This window comes from Plectropomus leopardus, chromosome 14 (assembly GCF_008729295.1).
Source record: "Plectropomus leopardus isolate mb chromosome 14, YSFRI_Pleo_2.0, whole genome shotgun sequence".
NCBI lineage: Eukaryota > Metazoa > Chordata > Actinopteri > Perciformes > Serranidae > Plectropomus > Plectropomus leopardus.
This window is the reverse complement of record NC_056476.1, coordinates 5,765,613-5,782,179: the sequence shown is the minus strand read 5'-3', so window position 1 is coordinate 5,782,179 and position 16,567 is coordinate 5,765,613. Positions and strand designations below refer to the sequence as shown.

At 38.1% G+C, this 16,567-nt stretch overlaps 2 protein-coding genes across 2 annotated transcripts; one reads left to right on the top strand and one right to left on the bottom strand.

Annotated features, from left to right (window-relative positions):
• Positions 1–292: 292 nt before the first annotated feature.
• ndufaf1 (NADH:ubiquinone oxidoreductase complex assembly factor 1) lies at positions 293–3,871 on the bottom strand. The gene is made up of 5 exons (XM_042500109.1): positions 3,632–3,871; positions 1,871–2,410; positions 940–1,125; positions 687–761; positions 293–499 (listed from the first exon to the last, which is right to left on the bottom strand). The coding sequence occupies exons 2-5, from the start codon at positions 2,381–2,383 to the stop codon at positions 359–361; spliced, it is 915 nt and encodes a 304-aa protein (XP_042356043.1). The 5' UTR covers positions 2,384–2,410; positions 3,632–3,871; the 3' UTR covers positions 293–358.
• A 241-nt stretch (positions 3,872–4,112) lies between these two features.
• rtf1 (RTF1 homolog, Paf1/RNA polymerase II complex component) lies at positions 4,113–16,003 on the top strand. Its single transcript, XM_042500104.1, has 18 exons — positions 4,113–4,258; positions 6,976–7,089; positions 8,167–8,317; positions 9,437–9,638; positions 9,850–9,967; positions 11,421–11,532; positions 11,628–11,766; positions 11,842–12,019; positions 12,408–12,490; positions 12,608–12,695; positions 12,852–12,959; positions 13,040–13,117; positions 13,239–13,360; positions 13,791–13,848; positions 14,694–14,771; positions 14,872–14,973; positions 15,519–15,633; positions 15,776–16,003. The coding sequence occupies exons 1-18, from the start codon at positions 4,175–4,177 to the stop codon at positions 15,880–15,882; spliced, it is 2,037 nt and encodes a 678-aa protein (XP_042356038.1). The 5' UTR covers positions 4,113–4,174; the 3' UTR covers positions 15,883–16,003.
• The last annotated feature ends 564 nt before the right edge of the window (positions 16,004–16,567 follow it).

Sequence of the window (16,567 nt, the reverse complement as noted above, 5' to 3'; positions counted from 1 at the left end):
CATGAGGACCAACTCTGTATGTAGATAAAAACGGCTCATTCTAAGGTAACGAAAACACAACGACCCTTAATTTTAGGTGATTATACACCATTGAAAATAAAGTAATGAATATTATACTCCATTTCTGCCCACAGATCCTTCTAAATCTGACACTCTGGGCATTTAACCAGGTTCTGCAGGTAAGAGATGCCTCACAGTTACTGAAGTATCACAGTTCATGAGCTACAAGTGTCTTTAAAAGTAAGTGTGACAAAAATAATGGATGGTGTTAAACTGATTTGCAACAAGAGGATTTACAAGTACATTTTTTTATTGACAGTGTCTGTATAACAGTTCATCTGCAGAGTATCAGCTGCTCTCAAACTTCAGGATTCCTTTTGTGCAGCTCATAGGCAAACTCCTCAGTGTGTGCGTAATCTTTGCAGACGCCGATAAAATCGATCTCCAGCTGGAACGGACCGTCTGCTTTATCCCCCAAGGTGAACCCAACGGTGTTTACCTGTAAGTATAAAAACTGTGGTAAATATAAACTGAATTCACAAAATTTGAGCAAAATGTGTTAGACAGCTACAGTTACAGGTTAAAAAATATCCTCAGGCAATGACACAAATGTGTTTCACTGTGCAGCTTTGTTACGGCTTCATTTGTTTAATTATTTGATGCCGTGTTAGAGTGACTTGCTTTACCTTGTCCAGCCAAATAGCATGCTGGGTGTCTTGTATCCTCCCGCGACTCGTGAGGAAGAACTTGGAGAACGGTATCTGCAGATGAGTAAGTATTAGATGACTGCTAACATTTCACATTACACACAAGAAAAACCATCGAAAGTGCAGCAAATTTGGCAAAAATATTCACCGAATTCAGTTATGCGTCTTATTCAACATATCAGCACTTCTAAGCAGAACATTCATGAGGGGTTTTAATTCATATTTTCCTCACCTTGACATCTTGCCAGTAGGGGCCTCCTCTGGTATACAGGAAATAATTGTATATGTCATCCCTTTGGTGAGAGAAGTATGTTTCTGTGGCGATGTTGATCATCCAAGGACGGCCGTCGCCGCGCACTCGCAAATGCAGGGTGTTGAAACTGGTCCAATCGTGGTGCTTTTTTCGATCGAATGATGACTAGGAGAGACAAAAATTTTGAACTGTATGAGTGATCCTACTATCAACAATATTAACCCAAGAACAGATTAGTTTTTTTTATTCCAATACAAACTTGCACAAATAAATCCCAGAGGAGGAAGAGATACTAGTTTATAAATTCAGCTCATGTACTGAGGTCAATATTTATTTATTTATATATATATTTATTCATTTATTTATTTGTTGGGCTAAACATTTTCAAATGTAAAAGGACGGTTCACCCCAAAATTAAAAATACATATTTCTCCTGTAGTGCCATTTATCAGTCCAGATAGTTTTGGTGTGAGTTGTCGAGTGTTGGAAATATCGGCCATAGAGATGTCTGCCTTCTCCCCAGTAAAATGGAACTAGATGGCACTGGGCTTGTGGTGCTCAAAGTGACAAAAAAAATACATTTTAAAAACTCAACAGCAATGTATCTTTCCTGAAATCTTGACCCGACCATTATATCTATCTGGCAATTATATCTCCAACTCAAAAAATTTAAGATTGATAAACAGCACTACAGGTAAGAGGAAAAATATGTTTTTACAATTTTGGAATGAACCGTCCTTTTAAACACATTTAAAATGGGCCAATAACAAAATGTCCCAGAGTTGCTAAAACACCCAAATTTCCAGAGAAAACAGTGTCCGCTCCAGAGTCCCGGATACTATCTCAGAAAGCTCCCAGCCTCTATCGTGAATGCACAGACTTTATGAAAACAGAACGGCAGGGCACTAACCAGTGGTTGCTTTGAGCGCAGGGTGCAGTAGCCACTGTAGCGTGTTTCTCCGTCCCTTGGAGGAGTCGAGTTCAGAGTCCCGTACAGAAAACAGGTGGTGTTGTTTTTTCCAAGCTTCAAGTGAGCTTCACTATGGCCTCCTATCTCTCGATCTGAGGACACCGTCCACTGCTCCAGGCTCTCCGGACCTCTGAACTCCCACACCACCCGGTTCTGCTCCAGCAAGTGCTCAGAGAGCGGCCTGCCCTCTGGACCAACAAAGCGGTCCGAAAACTCCTTCTTCAGCAGCGCGAGATGCTTCTTAATCCCTTCCAAACCCTTTGAGAAGTCAAAGTTTTTTAGAGGCTGCGAGAGCTTTTCTCTGGTCTGGCCGGGTCGTCTGTATTCACCCTGATACAGAGCTCTTCTGGGGACAGAGAGAGGGGAGACGGAGCGGAGGAGCAGCAGCTGCTGGTGGTGGATGGAGCTCAGCAGCTTCACTGAGGGGAGACGGGAGATCTTTGGCAGAGACATTTCAGTGGTGATATGGACGGTTCACTCCTGAAATACATCACACAGAAAAGTAGCATCATTACTCTAGATTTACAGTATGGTAGTGGATTCTCAAAGTTGAGTTTCTTAGATTTACAAAGAGACAAAATGTTCTGCTAATATTCTGGTTTTATGTTTGTTTTCTCTGTGTGTGTACAGCCACCTTGGCTTCCCTGTTAGGTGCAATAAAAATGCAAGCTGTTATTATTAATATTATCATGCATATTATTATGTTAAGTATTTTTATTATTATTTGTTTTAGGGAACACAGTTAAGACTAGAGCAGAAACTGTCTATCCACATTTTGCTTATTTTATTGGTCCTGTTAACACATATCAATTATTACTGGACTTGTAGTAACCAATCAGTTGTACTTATTTCTTTATTACTTTTTTAGATTAGTGGTTTGGCAGGCTCTTTAGCTACACTAATGTCTTTTTGATATGTGTTGGTAGAAGTATGTCTTCAAATGTAGTTTTTTTGTGTTTCTGACTCTTTATGGTGCAAACTGGTTCCCTCACTGGTGGTAAGTAAAATGATCCACCTATAAGAGCTGCAGTGGTATGAAAATGAATGGTTATCGTACTGTGTGCATTTGTTTATCAATGATATTGAAAAAAATGCCATTTGACAGAGAATCCCACCTTTATTTTAGTTATTTTGAAAAAAGGGGAATTTTTTACACACTACATTACATACATCACTTGAAGGGTTAACATAACTGATAATAAAAATTATGTAATACCATGACTAATATTTTCGAAGATGATTATAGTACCGTGAAAATATCGCACTGTTGTAACCCTACAATTTATGTAATTATTTTCTGAAAAAAATTGATGACACTGTGCATCTATTGCAGCTGTACACAATCAGCTGTTAACAATAATAATAATAAAAATAATGACTTTATTAAGGACACAGAGAAAGGCTCACCATATTGTACAAAACATAATACACTATAAATACAATATAAAACATTCATAAAAAAGATACAAATATTATAGCTGTTTTTGAACAAGGTTACAAGATTTTGAATGTGACTGATTATAATTTTGTCACCTTGTAGAGTATTAAATGATTTATACAGTCGTTATTAGTACTTAGTTACACACATTGAAGACTACATTACGTTTACATTTAAATACATAACTAACGTTGCTAATTTAGATTGTCTTGAAGATCTAATGTTAAAAATGAAAACGTGTCGTATAATCTGTTTCTACTTACTGTGTTCATCTTAGGCCATAAAGTGACGACTTCCGTTCTTGTTTTAGATTAACAAAACCATTAAGACGTCTCTTTTACACGCTGTTATGAATTGGAACAATTTATAACCTTGTCATGTAACGTTGCACTTATTTACGAAACCAAGAAATGCATATAACAAACGGGAAAACAGATTTAGCTTCACTAGTGTGAGGTAGATTTATCGTGGACCTTGAACATAGCGGTGCACCACAGATTCCTGTCCTGACTGACACACTCACTGTCACTATGTAGTTCCGCTCATAGCTAACTGCCAATGTCCTCAAAACCTACGTTTTTCTTTATTTAAACGCTATTTATAATGTAACTTGATATACAGTAACATAAAAATGAATTTTATTACACGGACGCGTATAAAACTCAGCCTTGGCTACGGTTTCAACAGCACCGCGCATGCTCAGTGCTGCCTTTGTGTGGCTGACTGCAGAGCCAACTAGCCGATAGCAACAGCGGCTAGCCTCAGACGACACAGAGGTAGCTAGCAGGTTAGCCGCGCCGCTAATCATGGTGAATGTAAAGAAACGGAAAGGTCGAGTCGTGATTGACTCTGACTCGGAGGACAGTGCTAGCGACGATAATTTAGATCAGGTAGGTGCGCTTTTGTAAAATATTTTCGTTACAACAGATCGCTAGTTTAGTTGTCAACACTTTGAGGTGAAGCTAATGTGTGCTAGCCGACTGCGCTGTGGTTCGCCTCGCTTGAACAAGCTGAGAGCGGGCCTATCTTGTTTACAATCTTTGCCTCCGTCTTTCAGTCTATTCCCCAAAACAAATAAACGTTTAATTGTTTCTCAAGTGGTTTTTTTGAGGTATTCAGGACGAGAGGAAGTCTGAGGTTGTACAGAAAGGAGCGTCTTAGCATCGGCTAGCTAAGTTATGCTAACGTTAAGGTTACATTCCGAGAGATGGACTCAACGCGAGCAATCATGCAGTACTATGTTGCCACCAAAATTCCGCGCCACGGGCCTGTTATTGGTTTCGACTCGCTTGACTACGGCTGAGTTGGGGGTTTAATTGTTAGGTTGTAAAGTGCATGTTTGTACACACACACTGGAGCCGTAGTGGAGTCGCTCCTGAAATAGCCAGAAGAGCCTTATCTGCTGAATGACGTCGTTGTCAAACAAGCGCTGGCAAGCTGACTGAGGAGCTCAACATGTCAGTCTGAAGATGTGTACAGGAGCACTGCCTCAGTGACTGTGATCACAGTTTACCTCCCATGTATAATACCTGACAGTAATCTCCAAAATAGTTGAAATTTAGACACAACCCTCACACAGGTAGTAAAAACAGGGGAGTAGAAAACTTGAGAGAAGTACGTCCTTGTTTCCTTAGTTGCTCAAATCATCTGTAGGGTTTTTTTTGAAAGTTGACCACTGCTCTAAAGTTGTGTTTTGAAATTACCTTGATGAGGAGAGCTGTCCACATTAAATATTTGTAGTATTTATGTTATGGACTGATAAGTGTGAGTAGTGGTCGACAGATTATTGGCCTGGCCGATTATCTGCTCCAGATTTTTTAATTTCAGTTATCACCAATAACATTGACTTATAGGTGCAAAGAAAGTGTCACCATAGAGGAACTTCTAATTTGTAAAACGCCAGCGACCTATTTTTATTTATTCATTTTTAAATAAGTTGCTGGGAACTTGTATGTGATGTTCAAAGTTTCAGTTTACATTAAACATTTGTCAAAGGCATTTAAACAAAGTTTTTTATTGAAGTTATATAAATATATTCCAAATTCTAAATTTTCATTGTTGTTGTAAATGCGTATCAGTTCCTTATATTGGTTATCAATCTCATTAAGTTCTAATAATCTGTATTGATACTGACCCCTAGTTTACTTGGTTGGTCAAATCATCTGTGGGTTTGTTTATAAAAGTCAGTGCTCTACAATTAATTTTTGACATCACATTGATGAAGAGAGCTTTCCACCAGGGGTCGACTGGTATTGGTTTTTTTTTGGGGCTGACACTTTCTTATTAATTGATTTTATTTGTTCATTAAAATAAACCACTACAGATGATCCGCAGAATGTCAAATATCGGCCAGACCGATAATCTGTCGACGCCTACTATCCATATTTAATATTTGTAGTATTGAATTACTGGAATGATGAATGTAAGGTAGATGCCCAACTTTGTCTCTCCCAGTACTAATCCTAAAACTTCAGCTATGCCACCAAGTTTAAAATCTGCAGATCTCAATGTTTTGAACTCACTATAATCCTTTTTTTCTTCTTTTTCTTTAAGTAACATGGGGCCAGAGATTTTTAGTCGCACAATAAATTGAGTCGCCCTCTGAATTAACCCCTTTTGATTTGACCAGAACTTTTCCTACATTTTAATTTATATGAGTATGTTGTAATATGTTTTAATAAACCAGCCATTTAGGAGACAGGGGCTGTCTAAGTTGGCTGCATATTAGAAGACCAACCTAAAGACACAGATATCATCTCCAAAAATAATCAGAGCTGTATGGTTTTCTGGTCATCAGAGAGCTAACAGACATGGTTATCCACAATTTTTAATACTTTTCAAATTAAATATATGCACGTTAGGAGATTTGTTTGTCTTTATGAAACTTTATTTACAAAAAAGTGATTATAATCAAAACAGGTGAGGTCAGAAAGTGTTTGATTTTTGATGGATTGTCCCAGCAGAAACACTGAACTATGACACAGACTTTAGGACTATTTAACGTGAATTTGTCACATCAATATCAATACAGTCCACTGGATCAGGCATCCCTACCGACCTGTTTTTACATTAAAAAAAAGGAATTCAGCTATGTGCACGGACATTTCTAGGGTTTTGTCAGTTAGTTTCACATTCTTGCTTTAGTGTGTGATCATGACGTATTCATGCCCAGTTCAGAAGTAATGTCTTGAATCAAAGTTCTGCATAAATCCAGTTAAAACAAACACACAAACTGACTGCTGCTGAACAAAAATACAACCTCGCTCTGGAGCACTCAGTTAGATTTAAAGCCTTGTCTTGGCAGTCAAATGTGTTTTGGGAGTTTGTCCTGCTTTATGTATTTTACAAAGTTGACCCGTCAGTCCTTGAATATAGTCAGGGGCCATATGCATCTCTCATTTGAATGTAGCTTGAAAAGTTGGATCCTCATGTGTCCTCCATGTGGTTTTGTTTATTTTAACCTATATTTAGAGATGCCCACTCCAGATTTGATGATTCATATCACATTTTATTGCCAAGTACGAGGAGGGCCACGCTCGCAGGAGGCATTTTCCCTCCTTTTCCTCCTCTTTTACTAGATGCTCTCCCTCATCAATCTCATTTTCAGGAACTCTTGTCGTTGGCGAAGAGGAAGAGGGTTGATTCGGGTGATCAGGAAGAGCAGCCGGTTAGCAAACCTGCAGCTTCTACAGACTCAGAGACATCAGACAGTGATGATGAGGTATGACAGTTTTCATATTTGCTCTAAAATAATCATCTTTAATGATCTTTTTTTGTATAGGACCTTTTGTACATAAAATGCAGCTCAAAGTGCTTTACATGCCAGAGTACTAAAAATTAAAACCTAACAATATATATAGAAATATATATATATTTATATATACATTTATAAATATAAAAACTTATAAATAAAATACAATCTTTATCCAGCACATGGATGCCATAACTCTGGAAATAAGTTACAGATAGACCAGAGGTGGAAAAAAAAAGAAATATTAATATAAAAGTAATATTAAACAATAAAAGTCAAAACAGTAGAAGCGCATACAAAGCAGAAAACAGAAAAGAAATAACCATAATATGTGATAAAATTGGAATTCAATCAAAGCAGGAGCATAGAAATGGGCCATGAGCTGCTGCTTTAAGCTTTCCACAGAGGTTGGCTCTCTTATATGTTTGGGCAGTCTGTTTCAGGCCATTGGTGCATAAAAAGAGACTGCTGCTTTACCATACTTGATGTAATAAATTTTTGGTACATTAAGCAGGCCGGCACCGGAGTGCCTCAGATAAAAGAATTTTAAAAACAAAGTTAAAGAATTTTAAATGAATCCTCAGTGCTACTGCAAGCCAGTGTAGCTAAAACTGGAGTAATGTGATCTCTCAACCTGGTTTTTGTTAAGACTCTGGCTGCTGCATTCTGTGCTAATTGCTAAATCCATACTTATTTTGGGTGGACCAGTAAAAAGTGCATTGCAATAGTGCACATGTGAAAAGACAAATGCACGCGTCAACTTTTTGGCATCTTCAAGAGAGAGGTAAGGTCTAATTTTAGCAATGTTTTTGAAGAGAAAGAAGGCAACTTTTGTTCCATTGTTAATACGTGATTTAAAGTCCAACTCAGATTTCACTTTTCAATTTGGGACAAAACAAAATGTTGAAAACTGAGTTTAAACGTGTCAGAGTTTGCATGTTATCATCAAGCATTTTGAAGTTTAACAGATACTTTCTTGCCAAAAGAATAAGACCGCTATCCTCTGTCAGATGCAGTTGTTTGATAACCAAAATCTGATTTTTTTAGTGGACTGTGGGTGGCACCAAAGGCAAAAAGAAGGTTAAGCCAGGGAAAGGGTCTGAGAAGAAGAATGCCACAAAGAAGAAGGTGAATAAAGCGACGGCGTCAGGCAGCTCAGATGGAGACAGCTCAGCTGAGAGCTCTGCACCAGAGGAGGGTATGTTTTCAGTGTTTATGGAGAAAATATACTCTGTAAGCAGCCTTACTCAATTTCTGTGTGTAAAACCACAGTTGTTTCAGTAGCTATGTATGATAAGAACTGAGGAAGCTGCTGTGGTTGCGGCTGTACAGATGCCAATTCACAGCTCAGCAGAATGACACATGTCCTCAGGTTAACAGCATTTTACATAAAATACAAAACAGAGCGGCGCACATTCGGACATGTAAATGACTCTCATATCGCCACAGTAAGATATCCACAGGTATCAGGCGGCTGGGATTAGGTGACTCACTCACTCATCCCTTTATCCTTGGCTCGCACACAGTGTAACATCCAAGCTATTGTTGCTCCAAGTGCGGTTCGCGGACCAAATGTGGCCCTCAGAAAACTTTTGTGCAGCCCCTGAACTTTGACCAGAAATGCGTGCATTATATTTTAATAATTGTGGTCTGGGGGTCGATATTTGGAACAGATATGTATTTACAATAAAAATGAAAATATTTCTGTTGAAATTTAGAATTTGGAATTTACAAACTCCAACACAAAACTTTGTTTAAATGCCTTCAGCAAATGTTTAATCAAAACAGAAACTTTCAACATCCTATACAGAAAGTTCTTTGCATCTTTTTTTTAAGTTCAGTAAAACTTAAAAAAAGAAATGAATGAATAAAGATGGCCCTCGAGGTTTTACAGAGTCAAAGTTCCTCCCATGCTGACACTTTCTTTGCATGCATTGCAGACTGCCTTTCTTGGTGTTGGTTGAGTATAATATGCGCCCTTATCCATTAATTAATTTTAGCGGCAATCATTAAAATAAGAGGCTGATACAGGTAACCTGCAAAATGCCAAATATTGGCTCAGATAATCGTCCAGGCTAATAATCTGTTAAAATATATCTCACATGCATACACACACGCACACACACAGCAGTTCAAACATACATGCACAGTACCTGTATATACATCACTGCTCGTAAGCACTTGCACAGAGTGAGTGCGCAAGTGAAAATTATTGCACATAGAGTATTTTACAGCAAAAAATGTTGTGTTTGGGTTACCGTATAAGGGCTGAACTCTGATGAATGATTGCTGTTTGTTTTTATCTGCTCTTTATCAGGTGAGGTGTCTGATTCTGAGAGCAATAGCTCGTCCTCCAGCTCCGACTCGGACTCCTCCGAGGACGAGGTGTTCAGGGACGGCTACGACGACGACTTGATGGGAGACGCGGAGGACAGGGCTCGCCTGGAGCAGATGACGGAGAAGGAGAGAGAGCAAGAGCTGTTCAACCGAATTGAGAAGAGAGAGGTGCTAAAGAGACGGTGAGCAGGGACGATGAGAAAGACGAGCAGGAGAAATTCATCTCAATTTTGTTTCATTTGAAAAGGGAGAAGTTGGGGTGATTTTTCTCAAATTTCTGTTTCTCAGCGACATGTTGCAATAAAAATGAGATTGGTGCATAGGGCAGAGTCTGGTGTTTTTGTGTTGCTGTGTGTGCTTGTTTGATGATCAAGACTTTGTTTGTTTTGACAGTTTTGAAATCAAGAAAAAGCTGAAGACGGCAAAGAAGAAGGAGAAAGAGGAGAAGAAGAAGAAGCAGGAGGAAGAGCAAGAAAAAAGGAAGCAATCTCAGGTTCAAGACACACAAGTGGTGAGTCCAGTTTCAGGCACATTTTAAACCATATAAAGACAGATATTATGTAAAAAGAAAGAAAAAGGGTGTCACTGTGCTCTACTCCAACGACCAATTCCCACTGAAGACATTTTTAGAAGCTTTTTTAAAAAAAATGTAATATACATTTTTATTGGAATAAAAACTGGTGTACAGTGTACAGCATAACATACTTTCATCATTTTCTTTTTTTGTCTTAAAATCAAAAATAAATTAGAAGTATATGTTGTAAAATTATTCATACATGCAACAGTGATACTAATAGTTCTTTTTTCTGAAAAGAACGAACAATAAAAAAAGAAAGAAACAAAAAAGAAGTGATCAAAGTAAAGAAATTGATAAACTCTAATACAATAATAATAACTCTAAAAAGGTCTGACTGCACACATGTAAACATGTACTCTTAAAGAAAAGAAACAACAGACTCACAAATTTAGAAGCATTTTTAACGTCTGTTATTTGGGTGTCTGATGGAACAGTTTCAATTTTATAACATGTATCAATCCACACAGAGACACTTAAAGTTTTTTGAGATTTTTTTGCATTTTGAGAAGCCTTATCTGCCTAGACAGCTGTGTAAATAAGATAAATATCCTGCTGTATATTTGTTTGTAAGTTATCAACTGCATCTACACTGACTGATCAAGGCTCACAGTCTGTCTGTTTCACTACATGGAGATTCTCCTCACATGCTAAAATGGGCGGGGAAGTAAAATCAGTGAATCCACACATAAAAACACTGTTGATTTCTCCACATTTCTCCCTTTGCGTCAGTATATTTCTGCTATCAGCCTGGTGAAGGCAGGTTAGCCAGACACAGTTTATAGGGCACAGTGTTGGTGTGAATTGGACAGCAGGATAGATATAAATATAGATATAAATATAGATATAGACATCTTTATTGTCACTGTACAAGTACATTGAAATGGTGATGGAGCAAACCTATAGATGCATCAAATCTTGGAAAATAAGTAACAAATACTATACACTTAGTCAGCTATACAAATGTACAAGAAAACACTATATAGTATAAAAACAATAAATAATTAAGATGAAATACATTAAGAATAAAGTACATAAAAGGTAAAATGTATTGGATGGCCGAACACTTACGAGTTGCTCACATCAAGCTTACTTCCTGTTAAAAGTGGAATTTTAGTAAGAAACTGCAGACATCTACGTTTTTTTACAATAAAAAAAATAAAAAAGTTCAAGTCCACAGTTATCTCTATTGTGACAGTATTTTGGATGATGCCTCACAATACCTTTTATATGTTTATTTTTGTGTTGATTGCATTGCATTTTTCTTGCTTTTTCTCTTATTGAATCAACCTTAAAGATAGACTAACGTTAGTGGCATCTTTACACCTTTTTTTAATCCTTATTCTATATCCTGTCACTACATCTGATCATATTATCCACATCTCTCCAGGTCATGTCACACAACAAGGAGAGACGATCCAAACGCGACGAAAAACTTGACAAAAAATCCCAGGCCATGGAAGAGCTCAAAGCTGAACGTGAGAAGAAGAAAAACAAAACAGGTTGGTGTGATTTTTTTTTTTAACTTCTCATGATCTGATTCTTGTGACGCGTCAGTTTGTTCCAAAAGCCGACGTCTCATCTCCTTGTTGAGCAGCTGAACTTCTCGCCAAACGTCAACCCCTGAAGACGAGTGAGGTTTACTCTGACGATGAGGAAGAGGAGGAGGAAGATGACGACAAGTCATCAGTCAAAAGTGACCGCAGCTCCCGTTCATCGTCTTATGATGACGACGAGTAAGTTGTCTTTTCGGCACAGGACCACGCTTTTCTCTTCTTGTTTTCTAACCTCTTGACTGTGTTCTGCTACAGAAAAGAAGAAACTCCACCAAAGTCGCAGCCGGTTTCGTTACCAGATGAGCTCAACAGGATCCGGCTGTCCAGACACAAGCTGGAGCGCTGGTGCCACATGCCCTTCTTTGCTAAGACTGTGACTGGCTGCTTTGTGAGGATAGGGATCGGGAACAGCAGCAGTAAACCAGTTTACAGGGTAAGCTTGACTTCTGCAGAACTTAAAATCAAGTTTAAGAATAAAATTGCAGTCATTACCGGGTGTAGTATCCAGTGTAAAAAAAAAAAAGGACGTTTTTAGCTTTGACTTCGAGTCAAGGTTTGTCTAACATCATTTGGGAGGTTGTTCCAGGTTTGTGCTGTATTATAATAAAACACTGCTTCATCATATTTTGTTTTAACTCTTTGGACGGTCAGTAGGCCAGCGCCAGAAATTTGCTATTAGAATTAGCATGAAAGAACAGACAGAAATGAGCCTTTTCTTTGTAATCAAGATAGTCAAGTTTGGGATGCTTTAAAAAAAGATGTACTTAAATTAAGTCTGATTAGTGAAGTTTGATTTCATTTATGTTCCTTGTGGTTAAAAGGTTGCTGAAATTGTGGATGTGGTGGAAACGGCAAAAGTTTACCAACTTGGATCAACACGAACAAACAAGGGATTACAATTAAGGTGAGTACACAGTTACAGGCACTTTATTCACTTTAAAGTAGAAAATCAAGAATCAGGTAATGGACCTTCTCTTCTGCTTGCCCAAAATGTGACCTTTTGATTGTAAATCTTCCTCAGGCACGGCGGTGACACACGGGTGTTCAGGCTAGAGTTTGTATCGAATCAGGAGTTTATGGAAAACGAGTTCATGAAGTGGAAAGAAGCCGTAAGTGTATTTTTTAAAAAAAGCAAAAACATGTCGTCTGTGATATCAGTTAAATTTGGAACTTGAGCTTTTTTCAGAGATGCACATCTATTCAGGCTCTAAAGAAAGACAGTACGAGTTGAAATTTCGGGTTTTGATTCATTTTTCTTTTTTCAGATGGTTGTTGCTGGAATGCAAGTACCGACTCTTGACGAAATCACCAAAAAGGAGCAGTCCATCAAAGAAGCTCTTAACTACAAGTTCAATGACAAAGACATAGAAGATGTAAGTCTGTTCATCTGGATGGTGAACTGATTTATCTTGACCTTTTTTATCAACATTTTTTTTATCTTTATTTGCTGCAGATTGTCAAAGAGAAGGACAGATTCCGAAAAGCGCCACCCAATTATGCCATGAAGAAAACGCAGTTACTCAAAGATAAGGTAAAGGAAATGACTGTTTTTGCTGACAGCAAATTTTCCGAGAATGCATAGTAACTTCAATCTATCATCTGTTTTTGCGATATGGCTCTTTTTTACTCACTTTTGTGTGTTTTGATTGAAGGCCATGGCTGAAGAGAGTGGAGATGGCGACAAAGTCAAAGTGATTCAGGATGAGCTGAACGAGCTTGAGGAAAGAGCAGAAGCACTTGACAGACAGAGAACCAAGAACATCTCTGCCATCAGGTACACAAGCTGCTGTTATAAAGCATTTTTACATTTCTCTGCAGTTATCGATAAAGTAAAATTACTGTAAAACTAATGTAAACAACTGAAAAAATCTTGTAAAAGCTGCAGAAGTCATTCTCTTCTTCCTTTGACAGTTAAAGACGTTACAGGTGGCTGCAAAGGAAATTACTGAAATTGCAGCTGTTTTTTTTTTTTTTTAAATTTAGTCCACAATTTTTCCCATATTTAAATAATACAATGCAAACAACATGCTGGAATTGAAATGTTTCTGAGGATTATTTCATATAGTGTTTTTAGATACACAGTTCTTACTATAATGACTAACTGATTTTGTTTTAAAACAATTGTTTTTTTTATATGTTTGTATGCTTTAATGCCCAAAAAACAGTGTTCTTATACTGTCCACCTTTATGTGCCTGTCATCCAGCTACATCAATCAGAGGAACAGAAGCTGGAACATCGTTGAATCTGAGAAAGCTCTTGTGGTAAGTGTCCGACTCCTTAATCATCTTCTTTTATAACTGTAATGATATTTACAGGGGACCTGTTACATTAATTATTGGGTTCATACTTGTATTTTGGGTTTCTAATTGAACATGTTTGCATGCTTTAATGCTCAAAAACCTGCTATTTTTCTCATACTGTCCGCCTGAATATACCCGCACACACAGTCTGTCTGAAACTTCAATTTGAGCACAAGTCTCCATCGGTGCCTGGACGGATGTTTTGGCACCCTAAGATCTATTGTTGTCTAAGTAACATAACAAAAGTATTGTAGTATTATTGTATTGTGCATGTTGTTTTTATTATTTCACTGAAAACTGTGTTTAGGATATACTTTGTAATATGGACGTGCTTTAAAACTGATTTGTTGAAACCTCCGTGTTGCATCCTGATCACATCCTGCAGTTTCTGTTTGCACTGAAAGGGTGTGACATAAGTACGACAGACATGTTTCCAAAGCGCAGAAAGGGAAGTTTATACTTTTTTTACGTATCTGAAAACAGTAGTCTCTAATGGTTTATTCACTGTCCACCAAGATTTTGAAACGCTGCCTCACGTTTCATGTTTTCCTGATGTGGCAGCTCTTAAATGTGACATTGTTTAGTCATGCTGCGGTTCTCTGAAGAGCCCTCACAGCAGTGTATAGATAGTACATAGTATATAGTATAGTATAGTATAGCTCAGTGTGTCTCACAACAACATAAGCCTCTGAATGTTCCCAAAACAGTGTGTCAACTTTTCTGCAGTTTTGGTTATTATAAATCAGTGAGAGCTATAACCCGTAATGCTATTAAAATAACCATTTTTTAAATGTATTATCTCACAGGCTGAAGGACAAAATTCTAAAAACCAACAGATGGACCCTTTCACAAGAAGACAGTGCAAACCCACCATGGTGTCAAATGTAAGATCTCTCTAACATGATGTTTTTTATTTCTATACGTACCAAGTAATAAAGACAGCTGAATACAATCTTTTTTAAACTGTCATTGCTGTTTTTATAGGCCAGAGACCCGTCAGTCCACGCAGCTATTCTCGCTCATCTGAACCAGAAGTACGGCTCTGGGTCAGCACAAGATCCTTCTGGTGGAGAGAAGAACAAACTGGTAAGCAGGATAAAGTACTTAGAGACGCTCCCAGTGCTTCACATTCAAGATGTTTGGAGAGTAAACTCACAGGTGGTTAGAAGAGGTGCAAACAATGCCCGAATCCTGGTTGCAGGCCAGTTCCTCTTGAATCACTGCGATAATTTTTCACCAGCTGAGACGTGTTTTGTTTTGTGTGTCCAAGTTTGAAATAATCACAAAATGGACGCTTATTTTTGGAAATAATCTGAAATATTTTGCTTAAAATTTAGCCAATAATATAACACTTAAACTTTGTCTGCTAAATGTTATGAGAAATACTTTTGTTTAAAAGGTGTGCCTCAGTTGCCACTGCAACTATTAGGAGGAATTTAAGGATTTTTTGTTTTGCTTTACCAGAATAAAGTTGAACTGTCAGTTTTAGTGCCAGGCTAAAGAAAGGATAAATCAGAGGAGGAAGTTTTTTCTGTGAAGTGTATGTAAAGTAAGGAGAAGGCTGAAAATAACTTGCAGAAAGAATGTTTTTTAATTTAAAAAATTCTCTTTCTGCTTCATTACATTTACAGGGTCAAGCGAACCCAAAAGACAAAGATGTCCCCAAGCCAACCACTGACCTCTCAGAAGACTTGTTTAAAGTTCATGATTTTGACGTTAAGATCGACCTACAGGTTCCCAACGCAGGTGAGATTTTTTTTTTCCCCATTGCATTATTTTACTCTCTCTAAATGTATGTTTATTCTCTCTGTGTTGCAGAGGTGGTTGAAGTTTTTAACCACAGCATTTTAGAAACAAGCCGTTTTAACGTTGCTGTTGTGCTCTGCAGAGGCAAAGTCTCTCTCCGTGAGCTCCAACGCGCTGCCGGTGAAGGACGGCGCTCCCCGCAGGTCCCTCAACCTGGAAGACTACAAGAAGAGGAGGGGGCTGATCTGATGTGGTCGTCCGTCTTTCAGAAACCACATTGCATGAGTAATTGGCTGCGCAGAGAGAGAGAGAGTGTGTCTGTGTGTCTGTCTGTCTGTCTGTGTGTGTGTGTGTGTGTGTGTGTGTGTGTGTGTGTGTGTGTGTGTGTGTGTGTGTGTGTGTGTGTGTGTGTGTGTGTGTGTGCGTGCGTGTGTGTGTGTGGTTGAGAGAGTGAGCATTAGTGTGAGTGAATGACTCCCGAAGGACGTGTTTGAATGTTGAATACAACGAACTGTTTATCCAAACACAGAGGAAATACTGATTCAGCAAAGACAACATTTTTCTTAAAGGATCTCTCTCAGAAGAAACTTGTCCAGGTATTTGGGTTTTTTTTTTTTTTTTTGCAATAACACACACAAAACTCTATAATTGTGTTGTGTGGTTTTTTTTGTTTTTTTTATTGTATTTAATATCTCCCACTCTTTGGGTCTTCTGGAGACCCCTCTTTTTTTTTTTTTTTTTTTTTTTTGAAAGGACGCCCCGCTTTTGGATTATTACCTTGAGCAAGGACACTATTTTAGAGGACTTAGATCGTTGAGGCATTTTGAAATTACTGGACTGGTAATCTTAATGGAGTTGCTCACCAACAATGAATTACTGTTGTAAATCCCCCCCCCCCCCACTCATCATCATCTGCCCTTACAGTCCATCCCGA

What these genes read in the sequence shown, in the direction of transcription:
- rtf1 (XM_042500104.1), top strand. Translation starts at nt 4,175, where the DNA reads ATGGTGAATGTAAAGAAACGGAAAGGTCGAGTCGTGATTGACTCTGAC. An exon ending in TCGTCTTATGATGACGACGA is followed by an intron (nt 11,767 to 11,841) that starts GTAAGTTGTCTT and finishes GTTCTGCTACAG; the next exon opens with AAAAGAAGAAACTCCACCAA. An exon ending in CCTACAGGTTCCCAACGCAG is followed by an intron (nt 15,634 to 15,775) that starts GTGAGATTTTTT and finishes TGTGCTCTGCAG; the next exon opens with AGGCAAAGTCTCTCTCCGTG.
- ndufaf1 (XM_042500109.1), bottom strand. Translation starts at nt 2,383, where the DNA reads ATGTCTCTGCCAAAGATCTCCCGTCTCCCCTCAGTGAAGCTGCTGAGC. An exon ending in TGCGCTCAAAGCAACCACTG is followed by an intron (nt 1,126 to 1,870) that starts GTTAGTGCCCTG and finishes TGTCTCTCCTAG; the next exon opens with TCATCATTCGATCGAAAAAA. An exon ending in ATGCTATTTGGCTGGACAAG is followed by an intron (nt 500 to 686) that starts GTAAAGCAAGTC and finishes TTATACTTACAG; the next exon opens with GTAAACACCGTTGGGTTCAC.